The sequence below is a fragment of the Epinephelus fuscoguttatus genome, linkage group LG7 (assembly GCF_011397635.1).
Source record: "Epinephelus fuscoguttatus linkage group LG7, E.fuscoguttatus.final_Chr_v1".
In the NCBI taxonomy this organism is placed as follows: domain Eukaryota; kingdom Metazoa; phylum Chordata; class Actinopteri; order Perciformes; family Serranidae; genus Epinephelus; species Epinephelus fuscoguttatus.
Window position 1 is genome coordinate 25,994,358 of NC_064758.1, and position 14,771 is coordinate 26,009,128.

General features: G+C 43.5%; 1 protein-coding gene across 2 annotated transcripts; it reads left to right on the forward strand.

The window, feature by feature from the left end:
- The first annotated feature begins 572 nt into the window (after window positions 1–572).
- Window positions 573–12,989, forward strand: b4galt3 (UDP-Gal:betaGlcNAc beta 1,4- galactosyltransferase, polypeptide 3). 2 transcript variants are annotated; one of them, XM_049580560.1, is made up of 8 exons: window positions 573–1,172; window positions 1,765–1,859; window positions 1,948–2,530; window positions 3,192–3,427; window positions 5,323–5,513; window positions 5,615–5,737; window positions 6,670–6,774; window positions 9,806–12,989. In XM_049580560.1, the coding sequence occupies exons 3-8, from the start codon at window positions 2,248–2,250 to the stop codon at window positions 10,152–10,154; spliced, it is 1,287 nt and encodes a 428-aa protein (XP_049436517.1). In that variant the 5' UTR covers window positions 573–1,172; window positions 1,765–1,859; window positions 1,948–2,247; the 3' UTR covers window positions 10,155–12,989. The 2 variants fall into 2 exon arrangements, with proteins under 2 accessions (XP_049436517.1, XP_049436518.1); XM_049580561.1 differs by lacking the exon at window positions 573–1,172 and adding an exon at window positions 1,499–1,595.
- The last annotated feature ends 1,782 nt before the right edge of the window (window positions 12,990–14,771 follow it).

The following is a 14,771-nucleotide window of genomic DNA, read 5'->3' on the forward strand; positions in this document are numbered from 1 at the left end:
TGGGGAAGAAAAGGTGATTTAAGTGACTTTGAACATGGCGTGGTTGTTGGTGCCAGACGGCCCGGTCTGAGTATTTCAAAAACTGCTGATCTACTGGGATTTTCACTCACAACCATCTCTAGGGTTTACAGAGGATGGTCCCAAAAAGAGAAAATATCCAGTGAGAAAATGCCTTGTTGATGCCAGAGGTCAGAGGAGAATGGCCAGACTGGTTCAAGATGATAGAAAGGCAACAGTAACTCAAATAACCACTGGTTACAACCAAGGTCTGCAGAAGACCATCTCTGAACCAACAACACATCCAACCTTGAAGCAGATGGGCTACAGCAGCAGAAGACCACACCAGGTGCCACTCCTGTCAGCTAACAACAGGAAACTGAGGCTACAGTTCACACAGGTTCAACAAAGTCGCCTGGTCTGATGAGTCTGGATTTCTGCTGCCACATTCAGATGGTAGGGTCAGAATTTGGTGTAAACAACATGAAAGCATGGATCCATCCTGCCTTGTATCGACGGTTCAGGCTGCTGGTGGTGGTGTAATGATGTGGGGGATATTTTCTTGGCACACTTTGGGCCCCTTAGTACCAACTGAGCATGGTTTAAACACCACAGCCTACCTGAGTATTGTTGCTGACCGTGTCCATCCCTTTATGACCACAGTGTACCCATCTTCTGATGGCTACTTCCAGCAGGATAACGCACCATGTCACAAAGCTCACATCATCAATCAATCTATCAATCTATCTATCTATAAAACATGGTCAAATATTTATGCATTTATCAATAAATCATCAGTGGCAAAACCATAATGCCATTTTCATTTTCAAATGTGCCGCTCGGCGCGTCACCGCGGTGCGCCCCTGCGCCCCTGCCCATCTGATTCAATGATACAATGATCCAGCCGTGCTTCGATGAGGCAGAGCGCACTTGCCTGTGTTGACACTGGACGGATATGCGGCGATGCTCTTGCGTGTGAAAGCGTTTGCAGCGGTCTCTAAGCGGCTACGGGAGAGATTTCGCCTCGGATGAGAGCTTAGGATGAGGAGCAAGTGCGACCAGCATCACAAAACAAAACGCCATCTCTTGGTCCGTCGCGTCTGCTCGGTGGCAGCGGCCCGTCGATTCTCAGAGGAAGCCGGGGGCTGGATTTGAAATGTCGCAGGGATGTGCTGGTGAGTCGGCTGGTGCTGCAGAGCGTGTGTGCAGCCCATCATGACACACAGGGAATTAAGTAGCAGCCTTTGTGACAGACAGGAGGAATCTTGCAGCCTGTGATCCTGTCGAATAAACGCTACTGACACATTTAGTCATGTAAATGCTGTGCATGATAGCCTACATGGGGCCTGACGATGGATGCTGATAGGCTAATCAGCTGCTTTGAAGGCTATCTGGACTGATAACCATGGCGCTGTTTCTGCACTACAGTGATCTATTTTTAAATAGCAATGGATTCTTGTTTCCTGTCTCAGGGAAATTCAGCCTCGGCTCCAGTGGTGAAGCCACAAGGTTTTTTGCTGTAGCATGTAATTGTTTGGACAAACAGGGAACTGTGATGTTGGATTAATTTGATCTGCAAGCATCAGCGTCTCCTCCATGTAAGCCCCATGGAAATGTCACTGCTGAAAATAAGCCATTCTAAATAAAGCAGCAAACATGACATTTGTTTGTAGCTGCTTGTCATTCCCCAGCTTATTTTAGCTTACAGTAGTCAGCACAGTCAAATCTGCTCTTGTATTGCTGCTTACTCTTTTTTTTTAATTACAGAAAGCTTGATGATGAAAGGAGGAAGAGGAGGAGAGAGGTGGAGTGAGCCCTTCCTGGCCCAGGATAGCTTTTAATTTGCTCCTTGGAAAAAGCAGGTACCCAACATGTAGATTGATGTGATCAGATAATAAAAACAAGCAATAAATATAATCAACTAACAGTATTTTTCTTCTTCTGTCTCAGTGACGTCTGCGGTCAGGAGGTGATGGCAGTGCTGACTGAGCTTCACCACCACTACCACCCATTCCTACTGATGGACACTCCCCTCCTGCACGCCTGAGCCTGCACTCAGCGCTGCCTCCTTCCCCTCCTCTCCTTCTGCCTCCCCCTTGCTCATTTCCTACCTCTTCCTTCACCCTCCTCATCCAGCTGCCACTTGCCCCGCCCCCACATCTCCTCCCATCCCATCCCATCCCATCCCATCCCACCATCCATTACACCCTACATTTGAATTCCACCGTACTTTTACAACCTTACTTTACAATGGCGTGCTGCGGACGTTCCCTGGACTCCCCGTGCACGCTAGCCTTGCTGGTGGGCTTCCAGTTTGCCTTTGTTCTCTATTTCTCCCTCGGGGGCTTCAGAGGCTTGGTGTCCGTCCTGGTGCACACCACAGAGCCGGAGTTTGATTACTCTCGACCTCACGACGTCTACACCAACCTCAGTCATCTGGGAGTGCCGCCTCCCCCGCCTCGTAACTCTGGCACTGGACCCCCTGCCACAGGACCACCGCTGAGAGACTGCCAGATCCCCTCCCCGCTGCTGGGTGAGAGAGTGAGAGTGGTTGAATGTGTGCTGGTAAATGTTGCACATGCCTATCACTTTGTGAGATGCAGAGTGTTGGAGATATTGGACGCAGAGATGTCTGCCTTCTCACAAATATAACCGAACGACATGGCACTCGGCTCGTGGTGCTCAAAGTGCCAAAAATTACATTTGAAACACTCGACAGCAATGTCTCTTTCTAAATTACACTGCCCAGCCATATCACTGCATGACAAAAGGCTCATGCTTGTGACATTCAGAGCTGTAAACATAACGGCGTCCTCCTTGGCAGAGCTGTAACATTAGCTAGCTCAGTGGTGCTAGGTGAGCTAACAGTAGATGCACACTTCCTTCTGCGCAGTGATACAGTTGGCGGGCGTAGTTGGGTAGAAAGAAAATAGTTCCTACATGAAACTGCTCACAATATCTGTGGATTATCTTGAGTAAGAGACTTCTGGAAAGAGACATTGCTGTTCAGTTTTTAAGCCACAGGCACAAACCGAGTCCCATCTACGTCCATCATATTCGAGAGAAGGCAGACATCTCTACAGCCGATATTTCCAACTTTTCAACTCACACCAAACAATCTAGACTGATAAACAGCACTACGGGTAACAAAAAAAAATGTCCCTTCAACTCTGTTTTCCTTTCCTTTCCTGCAGTCGGGCCTGTGTCCGTCCATCTTTCCTCTCCTCTGTCCCTGGAGGAGATCAGACAGAGGAACCCATTAGTAATGCCAGGCGGGCGCTACCGGCCTCCAGACTGCGAGCCCCGCCACCACACGGCGATAGTGGTACCGTACAGGAACCGTCAGACGCACCTCCGCGCTCTCCTCTACCACCTCCACCCCTTCCTGCAAAGACAGCAGATCCACTACAGCATCTACATAGTACAGCAGGTCAGCTGATGCATGTGTGTGTGTTTGTGTGCGTACATTGGTTTAAATTTTACTATCAGTATGTTTCTCAGAGTGTCATTTAATAGTCCATATTCATTGATGCAAACATCTGATTTAGTTTTGAGACTCACACTCACACTTTCGCTCCAATGGATGTAAATGGAATTTGTTTCAGGGCAAATACAGCTTAAAAAATTGCAGTTAATACATCAACAGCAGCCAGTTTGTGATGTCCTGGTTACTCATTCAGTTCACTAAAAAATATGAAAAGTTTTCACTGGAGCTACTTTCTGTTTAACCAACAGTAAGTCTCAGAGACAGGTGTGTCAAAACCTGGGCAAATAAAACTCAAATTATCTGCATGTAGATACCGTCATGTGCAGTATATTCCATTAGGTGATATACGTGAGAAAATATGTTGGGGGCTTTTTGTGTCATTTGCATTTACTAGATATATTAAATAATACTAAGGACATTTCTAAGTTATTCTCTCTGTAGCTTTCCAGGCTATGGTGTAGCTGAACTGTAACCATAGCAACATGGTGTGACATTATTGACTCACAGATTGTGTTCTCCTAACCAGTTTAACATAGGCTCATTCTGAAAAACAATCTGCCTCTTATCAGCCATTCTGTTTGATCCATCCATCCATTTTCCGTAACCGCTAATCCTGTTAGGGGTCACGAGGGGCTGGAGCCTATACCAGCTGACAGTGGGCGAGAGGCAGGGTACACCCTGGACAGGTCGCCAGACTGTCACAGGGCTGACACATAGAGACAGACAAGGCAGCTGAGGTAGTGTTAGTTTGATAAGAGAAAGAAACTTAAATTCGGAGGATGCACAGTTGTATTTTTCTGTTTAATAAGGAAAATAGGTGTAAGAGAATACTTCCTTTCTTTAAATTTTGTTGCTTTATTTGTTCATTTATTAGACTAAGGCAGGGGTCTGCAATCTTTGCCATTACAAGAGCCATTTTTGACCAAGAATAATTTGAAAAAATCTGCGTGGAGCCGCAAAACATGTTTGAGCCTTATAATCAAGGTAAATAGCCTATTAAGTCTAAATTAGCGTATACTTATGGTCTAAATAAGCATTTGTTAATGTGTTTTACCACAAGGTGGACACTGTGCAGGGCACTGTTTATGATAATTTGGTACATAAATTTTGCAGAGCTGGCAGTGAGAGCAAACAAATCTGTCCACGCACTACTACATTCTCTATTTTATTCAATTTACTTTTTTGGATTTGGCATCCATAGCTAACCAGCCACTGCTATCGAGGTTCAGCAACATTTGGATTCATAGAATGAATTTCCATAGACTTCTTTTCTCAAAGGCTCAAGGAGCCACTGGACAGGGGCTAAAGAGCCACATGTGGCTCCGGAGCCACAGGTTGCCTACCCCTGGACTAAGGCAACACACCTGCATGAATATTTTAGCAATCACTGGTTGTTTGGCTGATGGCTGCCAGTTAGAAAATCTAAACATATTGCCCAACTCTGCATTGTTGGCTGTACGATATCATACATGTAATAATGCCTTTTTTTTTTTTTTCACAAATACCATCATATGCTTTATACCCTGGGTGAATGTCAGGAAGGTGTGAAGGTCTGAAAAACATATACCACCACAGCCTATTTGAGTGCACTGCATCTCCTCATAACAGCATCTCCATATAAGTTTAATATAAAAAGGAGCGTCTGTGTTTTTAACTGGGTTGAAAATCATATAAATACACTACACTTGATACCGCCCAGGCCAAATGTCAAAGAATCATCTTTTTTGCGATAACACACCATAAACAGTTTCTCTTAGCGAATCAGAATTGAGGACCTAACACATTAATGTATTAAAGTGTGGGTGTGTCTTACCCTCTGTCTCTGTTTTTGACTTCAGTGGGGGAACGGTACCTTTAACCGAGCCAAGCTGCTGAACGTCGGGGTGCGGGAGGCCCTTAGAGATGAAGACTGGAGCTGCATCTTCCTGCACGATGTTGACCTGCTGCCCGAGAATGACCACAACACCTACACCTGTCACAAACAGTTTCCCACTCACCTGTCTGTGGCCATGGACAAGTTCAGATACAGGTAGAAGCGCAGTGTGTGTGCAAGAGTGTGGAATTCTGTATAAATGTATTGTGCTGAGACATTATTTTCAAGATTTTACATTGCTGATGTGATCCTCCCAGGCTGCCGTACCCGCAGTATTTTGGTGGGGTGTCTGCAGTGACCCCAGACCAGTACATGAAGATGAACGGCTTCCCTAACCAGTACTGGGGCTGGGGTGGAGAGGATGATGACATTGCTGCCAGGTGAGGAGGGTGAATGGTCCTGCATGATGACACCTGTAAACTGTGCATGTTGACATGTGCACGGATGTTCAGCATCAGAACGACATGCATTGCCACGTGCCATTTCAGCCTCTCCGCTTCTTGTGCTCGTTTTTTTTTGTTTTTGCTACCACTCATTCCATTCTCCTCATGTTTACAGTTTTGGCGCCACATGTTTTCCTTTTCTTCGACTTTTATTTTATGTGTCCTAACATCATCTTTCATCTTCATGTTCCCTCCCACTGCTGTGGCTTTGCTGTGTGTCTCTTGGAGTGAGTATGTTCGCATGGACTAACTCGCAGATTTGGGCTGGGCTGCGTGCTTAAAAGTTTTCAGACAGTTTTCATCTCATTTCTATGCTGCGGTCCCCTCTCTCTACTCTCTGGCTCTTCTGCTATTTGCTAATCTGTTATGAGAGACACTGAATGGAACAAGAAAATGACGATAAAAAAGCTTGCACTAATTATTACATGAAAACTACAATTATATTTCTCCCCTACTTTTTTGCAACACTTTGCCTTTTGTGCATGATGTTTGCAACTTAAAATATATCATGTACTGGACATCATGTTAGTTACACCATGTTTTGATTACCTCAGATAACTGGGGTGGTACACAAGCACCAGAGATGGAGAAAGGGAACCACAGTGTTTTCCACCGCCTATAGGCCATAAAAGTATGTTATTCTCATACCCACCCACAATTCTATGTTTGTTTTCTTTATTTTTCTGCTTAGATGCTAGATGTACTCAGACTGAGTATAGCTTTGTGTTGTAGAAAATAGCACAAATAGTAAAGTGCCAGGCTTTGTTGATCTAACATTATGCTGACTCTGAAATTTAGTTCTCCAATTTCATGCCTGTGAATGAGAATCTGCTGTTCCCGTTGACTCCTGTTGTGTGCTGCCTATCCAGAGTCCGCCTGTCTGGCATGAAGATCATGCGCCCCCCAGTGGCCATTGGTCACTACAAGATGATCAAGCATAAAGGAGACCGAGGGAATGAACAAAACCCACGCAGGTACAGATGGACACACTTGCAGACACACAAACAACTACGCAGGGACACTTTCACCTTTGACCTAATTTAATGGGGGGACTGGGATGTCAGGATTATGTTGTCTTCACATTATCGATTGTTTCCTTTAAAGGACATAGTATTCTATGTGGGGTTGGCATTTTCCTCTACTCACCCTGTTGTTCCTACAGTGTCTATGGCCTCAGGCAGTATGCTCATTTGTTTTCAGACCTAAAAAAAACCACTACTTTTTCTTGGCCATAATGCTCCAGAAAGATTGTCTGGATTATTAAAACAAGCTCCCGTAATCAGCTGTAGCACCACAAGTCACATTCTCATGTGAAAATAGCTCGAACATAATTAAAACTGACCTTGCTCCCCAATGTCAGGAACACTTTATTAACTTTTATGAGATGGGCCTCTTTCACATGGTGTTGTTAAAGGAAATGGGAAATGCGCTTTTTGGCTTCTTGCAGAGAATTCAATGAGAAGGTCGAGTCGAGTTTGTCTGTTAAATATGAAGCTACAGCCTGGTTAGCTTAGCATAAACAGTGGAAACAGAGGGAAACAGCTAGCCTGGCTCTGTCTAAAGGTAACAAAGTTCACCTACCACATTCTTTAGAGCACTGGTTCCCAACTGGTGGGTCGTAGTCCAAAAGTGGGTCGTGGGTTCATTCTGAATGGATTGCAAATGACTTGCGAACGTGTCAAGTTTGTAAAAAACACATCTTAAAGGCGCTGTATGTAAGAATGTGGCCAAAACGGTTACTGCACTCAAATTCAAAATACTGCCGCGAGTCGTGTCCACCCCCCCTCCCCTACAGATTCGAGGTTGCTGGACAGCGGCACGCTGGAGACTGATTTGTTTGCCCATGGGCGGCTGCCGTGGTAGGGCCGCGTCACCGCGTCCTTGATCTTCGGTTTTCCAAGCGGACCGTTCGAGCAAGTCCGGCTTCTCTGCTGCTAACGCTGCTGCTTGGATACAGCTGAGGAGGAGCCGGCTGCTAATGCTATGTACTGGGACACTGCTAATGCTGCTTGCCGTGCTGCTGTAGCTCAGTCGTAACTGTAACTGATGCTGAGACTCTACTGACTGTGTCACTGGTAGACGGCGGTGGGTGGCGCAACAGGCCAAAACACAAATTCAAAACATAAACGTGATTTGTGGACTGTAAAAATGTTTTTTAAATGCGAATATTCTGGCTGTGCTATTGTTGTCGGTGAGATCAGTATGTTATATGAACATTATTCCTTAGTCTCTGTGACATATTAGGATGATTTTATGACTGTTTGCTTTAGATTTCTTACATATAGCGCCTTTAATTTTAAGTACAGTGAATTTCTGGCACAAAGCTTTTACTCTGAAGTGCTATTTCCTGCTGTAGAGTGAGCGACTAACAGACAGCTACTTGACAGAGACGCAAACTAGCTTGACGCCAAGGCCAAACGCAAGTATGACGCTGAATGTATTAAGCTGTGTGGACCTTGGACTAATGGCTAATGAGAAATCTGGACCCCATTGCTGGACCAGTTGGCAACCACTGCTTTAGAGCACTGGGTTCTGACCCCCACTAGGGGTCTTCACAGAGGGTCGTGAGGCCTTTTAAAATTATACAGTGGTAGACTTAAATCTCAGCATTTGATTTATTTCTGTAAAAAAACATAATGATTTTTTTCATTTTTAAAGTTTAGATTTATCATTCAAGATACAAACTTTAAAATATCTCATAGGTTAAGGGCACAGTGAAGACCTGAACACAAGCTGTATTCACAGAGTTTTCACTATGTGCTTAACAGCCTTATCCTGCATTAGAAAAGTATGCAGTTAAAACAGCTAAGGAGCTAATAGAACAATGGCTAAGAAAAAAGGGAGAAGAAATACAATACAGTTTCTCAATAAAAAGCCTATTAAGTATGTATGATTATTAAAATAAAAAATACCTATACAAAATACAGAGAATCCTAAAAATCTCAGGAAACCTTGTTTGTGGCGCTTTCACAGGAAGTAATCTGCTCAACATTCATCAAACTTCCTGCAGTGATTGTGTTCACTATTTGGGGTAATTGTTTATCCTTGTTCTGAACTGTTATTGCTATGTCTTGTATATAATATTATATGAAGTATGTCACCCACACAGGGGTAGTCAGTTTACCCAATAGTAGAAAAAGGTCAGGTACTTTTGCTCTAATGCTTACTAATTAACCCTATTTAATCTCTTTAGTTTAATCTGCACAAAAATCAAAGTGTAAAATCCCAAATTGTGGTTATTCAGGGGTAATGTGCTGGAACTATTTCTCCGGGCACAGTGACTTAAAGTAGAAACTCCAGGAAGTCACCTCTCCTGTCCTAGAAATACTTCAATCAGTCGAGACAGTAGAATGTGAAATATAAGTGTACAGATTAACAGATTATTTATGCTGATAAGATTTTAACAAAAGTCTTTGGTGCTTAGACACCTGAGGGTGATTATTTGTGATCATGGGACATCTGAGTGGCAGCAAGATAAATCCCCCCATGGAGTCTAGACACTGGTGGAGGTGGTAGTGGTTGATGGCGTCTGTTGATGACTGATGAGGCGAATAGACGCTGCATCTGAGAAGGCAAGGTGGTGATGGGGAGGTGGAGGGTGCACACAGCAGCAGCATGAAAGGCCTGAGGGCAGAAAAAGAACCCTATTTAAAACGAGGAGCAGTAAGATGATTGGCTGGCAGAGTGAAAAGCAGGGTGAGGAAGAAAGATAAAGCCTAAACATGAAAAAGTATTACCTTCTTGACTGAATTTTCCCTAGAGCTTCATTTGGGTAGGCAAAATTTGTTTGTACCTTTAGGCAGAGTTAGACTAGCTGTTTCCACATGCTTCCAGTCTTTATGCTAAGCTACGCTAAACTAAGCTAAGCTAACAGTTTTCTGGCTGTAACTTCACATTTAGCGCACAGACATGAGTGTGGAATCAATCCTTCACCTAACTCTTGGCAAGAGAGCAAATTACTGGGAACAAACACACAAACTTGTGATCTCATGTCCGGCTTTCTAGATTTGACCTTCTGAAAAGAACCAGACTCAACTGGCGCTCTGACGGCCTCAACTCTCTGACCTATGAGCTCCTCTCCAGAGAGCTGGAGCCTCTCTACACCAACCTCACCGTCGACATCGGAGAGGACCCCCGTCTGCCCCAGGTGAAAGCACCCATCCCTGTGAAAACTACAACCCCCGTCCACCAACGTAGCACCAGCAAGACCGGGGGCACAGCCAAACAGGAGAAGACGCAGGAGAGCAAAGGAGCAAACTTGACTGTGGCCAAGCCGGCTGCTGCAAAGACAGAACATGTCCAGTCGAAGGCGGCGAATCAGACAACACAGGAGAAGACAGGTGTTGTGAAATAGGACGAGGTGTACAATAAAAGGACTGCATCCCATCTGTAGCATAAAGTGGCTTCCCCCCTTCATTTTGAAAGACAAAATGGAGGAGAGCAGTGTAGATCTCTTCTGCTGCGGGACATTAAGTACACCAGCTTTCTGTGCTCAGTGCAGGTTAGGGGTAGTTATGCAATGGATCAAATGAAGAAGCCTCTTTTGTCTACAGGGGTGCGTTCAGGAACACGACTGAGTCGAATGTGACTCTGGCTCAAGTGACTGACACAAGTCTGCGGCTCGTGAGTTATTCAGAGCCAGGAGAATAATGGTGAACCGCTCAGTCGTATCCGTGTAGAGGTTCCCAACAAACTAATTGAAAATGAGACAGCAACTATATAAATCTCTGCTCTTTTCCAGACATCGCAAGTCGTAAGCAACCCATTTGCTGCCAGCAGACCTGCAGCTTCATCCACTTTGCCACCCCCCCCCCTCCAAAAAAACTGCTGCTGTCAGTCCACCCCACTCCACAGTGGGTTTGTGTTTCTGTGCCTTCTCTCTTTTATGCGTATTTTATAGACTGGTAGAGTTGCTTTTAGACGCTGACATGGGGTTAATTTTACCTCTCCTGCCTCGCAGGCAAATGTTAGAAAGCAGGGAGGATAAAGCTGATCCTAGATCAGGACAAATGATTTGTTCCAGGACTGCCGTTTTATATCTGTGTGCATCGATCAAGCGCTGACCAACTCCATAGTTATCAGACAATTCTAGAGTTTATATTTCTATAGAGAGACTTCTTTATTTGTTTACGGATTTGTTTCACTCGTCCGTCCTTACAGTCTGGTGCCTCTCTATCTCTCTGACATTTAGTTCCTAGACAATCAAATCATACGGGAAGAAAAATCCGCACCCAACCGCATAACAACGTGAGGAAATATTATCATGACTATCTTTACACCTGTCAGATAAACATAGACTTGGCATGATAGTTGTTGTCTAGTTCGACTATACTCTTGATAACATGGATAGACCTGTGATATTATCTGTGATTTTATTATTTCGTCAGGTATGGGGGAAAAAAAGCAAACTTGCAGACAATATTGTAGGCACGTGATTACACATTTGCCAGTTCCAGATTGTATTTTAATAATATAGAAAAAAGGTCATAGTTACGATAAAGCACTGTGTATAGATCTAGGTCAGCTTTTTACTAGAGGGCGTGACGTCTTCACAGAGGGTCTCAGTATATCATGAAAAACCCTGGTGCATCTTAAAGCTATAAATGATATAAATACTTGTCTGTTGCTTTTGTATCTTGAAGGAAAGGAGACAAGGCATAGGGAAGCATAGTTTTATTCCGAGGGCCAACACGCATGTTGGTTATTTGTCTTGACTTATCAGTTATCATCGGACATTATTTTTTCCCATATCATCCATTTGGAATGTATTATTTTGAGTTTTGTGACAGGGGAGTTTATCAGGTGAGCTTAGCGTGTGGACTCAGAGGAAACAGGATTTCTTGCTGCTATGTGTCTATAGGGAAATGGTTAACTACGATTAATCAGCTTGAAAAATGACACTAACTTCCTGCTGTGGAGCTGCGTTTTCATCACACTAACAAGTAATGTATTACTTCTGCTAATTTGAATGTATTTAATTTATTAATTTATTTATTGAGTCACCGATAGAACGACATGCACGCACCTCTGATATACGTGCATATGTGTTCCTCCATTGTAGAGCAGGTTATTATCCCTTTACACTGTGTCTCCATGTTTTCTTCTGTTAACATTGTGCCTCATGAGATAAGCCCATATTCCTGAAGGACTGAAGGCTGGGTTATATGTGAGCGCCCTCAGGTGGCACAGTGTGGCATAGCGTCAGCCGAGAGGAGCCAAGGACTGAATGAAACTGCAGTGTTGTGACATGAATGTTAATCATTAATGTTGGCCATTCACAGGTTTCAGCCAATCATATCTTTGCATTGCTCTGTGTGGAGGGTTTCTGGCTTGCGTAGTATCACATGATTGATTCTGCCAGTTTAAAGGCGTAGAGCAACTCTCCGAATCGTACTGGTTTATATAACGAATAGCTAAATGACGAGTGTTTATGAATGGACTTAGTTTTATAGAAGGAATCTATGTCTATTTATGATGAAACATTACCTGTTTGAAGTAAGGGTGCTGTGCAGGACAGATAATAAGGCCCACTTTCTTAGCTTTATACTATATGATAGTTTAGTTGCATATCAATAGATAATATATCCTCCATATATCATATTGCCTGGGACAATGCCTGTGTGACATGAAGCAGTGACGCACTGAAAGCTTTTAAGGACGTTATGTAATCTCAGCAGATTAATCAGCATACTGTGTGCTTACCTGGAGATTGTTCTATATTTAATAAATAGGCTAGTTTTTATAAAGGATGTTTTCGCCTAAGTGTTTGAAATATATACTGTGTAGTTGAATGCAAACAGGACTTTATGGTCACGTTTTTTTTATTTAAAGAGTTCATTTGATCATGGGTTCATCCTGTCATTAAACACACACGTTTGAGAAGTGTAAATGTGATCGTGGAGAACTACCTGACGAGAAGGATAAGATGTTTATGTCTTCATGGCGAATGAGACGTAATTTATTAAGGACCATGATATTTGCATCTTGGGATGATACCTGTTATCATCCTAGGTTGCCTGATTTACTGACCTTGTCTTGAACATGAAAGTTTGAGTGTGTTTGTGTGTTTGTGTTCACGTGTGCGCTTGTGTAGAGAGCAAAGTCATTAAGAAAAGGCAAAAGGAGCAGTGGACTGCGATGGACAGTGTTGTGACAGAAAGCAAATATGTATATTAATAAAAACACATAATCAAAACATGTCTCCTCCAGCATCTTTTATCACCCTTGATTCATGCAATGACTTAAACGTGGAGCTACACACACACTTAAATACACACTGCACTATAAATACACTTAAATACTTACACAGTGATGCACTTACCCTCCCACAACACTCTTAATCGGAACAGGCTTTAGCATTTTGATTAATGCTGCTTCAGCTTAAACATAGCACAGATCAGATGCTCATGCTAGCCTGTAGATTAGCAGCCATATATCATCATCAACACATGCTGCAGACTGATCTGAAACCGCCGTGCTAACCTGTTACATCACCCCGTGTATCGCGGGCCTCGGTGCTCTATGTGGGCATAAAGAGCAGGATTAAAAAGTTGCATATGAGATCATACCTATAAATAGACAGTAACCCCCCAGCTCTGTATGTTCGATCTGTTTCATAATCTAAAAGGCTGTATGAGTCACCGAGATAGGGCAGAACACAGCACTAGGGGGGGCAAAATGAGCACCTTAAAACCAGTCCCAATGCAACACCAACACAGACTACAGCCTTGAATATGATGACAAGCCCCTCTAATGTTATGCTCTTGACACTGCTGGTCTGTTGTAGCTGATGTTACTAACAGGTTCTAATTTGTCCAGCCCTGCATGATACAATAACTTCGAAAAATAAATCACTCAAAGATAGAATCTGTAACTTTAGCTGAACAGCAACCATAGTGGTGATGGGATAATGCTAACCAGAGGTGTGGACTTGAGTCACATGACTTAAACTTGAGTCCAAGTCCAGTCAAAAATTTGCCGACTCTACCACCAAAGATTTGTGACTTTACTTGAAGCTCAGCGTACGTTCAATCAGGAAGACTTTCTTTGTGCTCATCCATTCCCAGTTCTCTCCCTCCAACTCCTACTGCTTCACTCTGGTGTTCACTCTTCTAGTTATCCAATCAAACTTTGCCACAATCTCTATCAGCCAATCACGATGCTACTGCAGAATTTTAAATCTGTCGTGCCCTCCACCCCGTTCACCTTCAGCCATTGTATCCAGAGTCCAGGACACACTCAATGAAGACTCATTCCTCTACTCATCCAGATCATCAGCACTTCGCCATCTTCTTCTCATCTGATCTTCACCACCTCTACCACCACCAGCGTCTAGACCCCGGGGGGTTCTCTATTCGATTATGGATTCATCACCCTCCTGAAATCAAACCATCTCTACGGGGTCTAACCGCCAAAGACCCTTCACATTTTTCATTCTTATGTGCACGTTAATAAATATTCTTTTCACTATAAAATGAGTCTCTCTTGATTCAAATACTTGATATCTTCCTCCCGAGCCCAAACATTAAAAATTATATTATTCACAAAGTGTGCCACGAGTCAGTTAATATCTCTGAATCAACTCACATTAATGCTATTCATTCTCAGCAAGTCGACATTTCATTCTCAAGATCCACTTTGTCTGAACCAATCCCACATCATATTTCTGGTGCTTGATACCACACATGGACCTAAATCACATGCAGTCACCAGATGCTCTTAAACAGCATGTGATGAAATAAAATCTTTAAAAATCACATGGTAATAGTGAAATAAACTGTCTGTACTAACCACCCATTATGGATAGAGGTGTATCCAGTGTGTAATGCTGGATCTAATGTTGTGAGACATCATGGCGTAGTGTCTTCTTTTAAAGACGTCACACCTGGATGTCTTTCTGCAGGACGTTCTGTGATGCAGTCACTCTGTGATGACAGCAGTGACAGTCTAGTTTGCACTTTCCCTCCAGTGG

What these genes read in the sequence shown, in the direction of transcription:
- b4galt3 (XM_049580560.1), top strand. Translation starts at nt 2,248, where the DNA reads ATGGCGTGCTGCGGACGTTCCCTGGACTCCCCGTGCACGCTAGCCTTG. An exon ending in GATGATGACATTGCTGCCAG is followed by an intron (nt 5,738 to 6,669) that starts GTGAGGAGGGTG and finishes CTGCCTATCCAG; the next exon opens with AGTCCGCCTGTCTGGCATGA. An exon ending in AATGAACAAAACCCACGCAG is followed by an intron (nt 6,775 to 9,805) that starts GTACAGATGGAC and finishes CCGGCTTTCTAG; the next exon opens with ATTTGACCTTCTGAAAAGAA.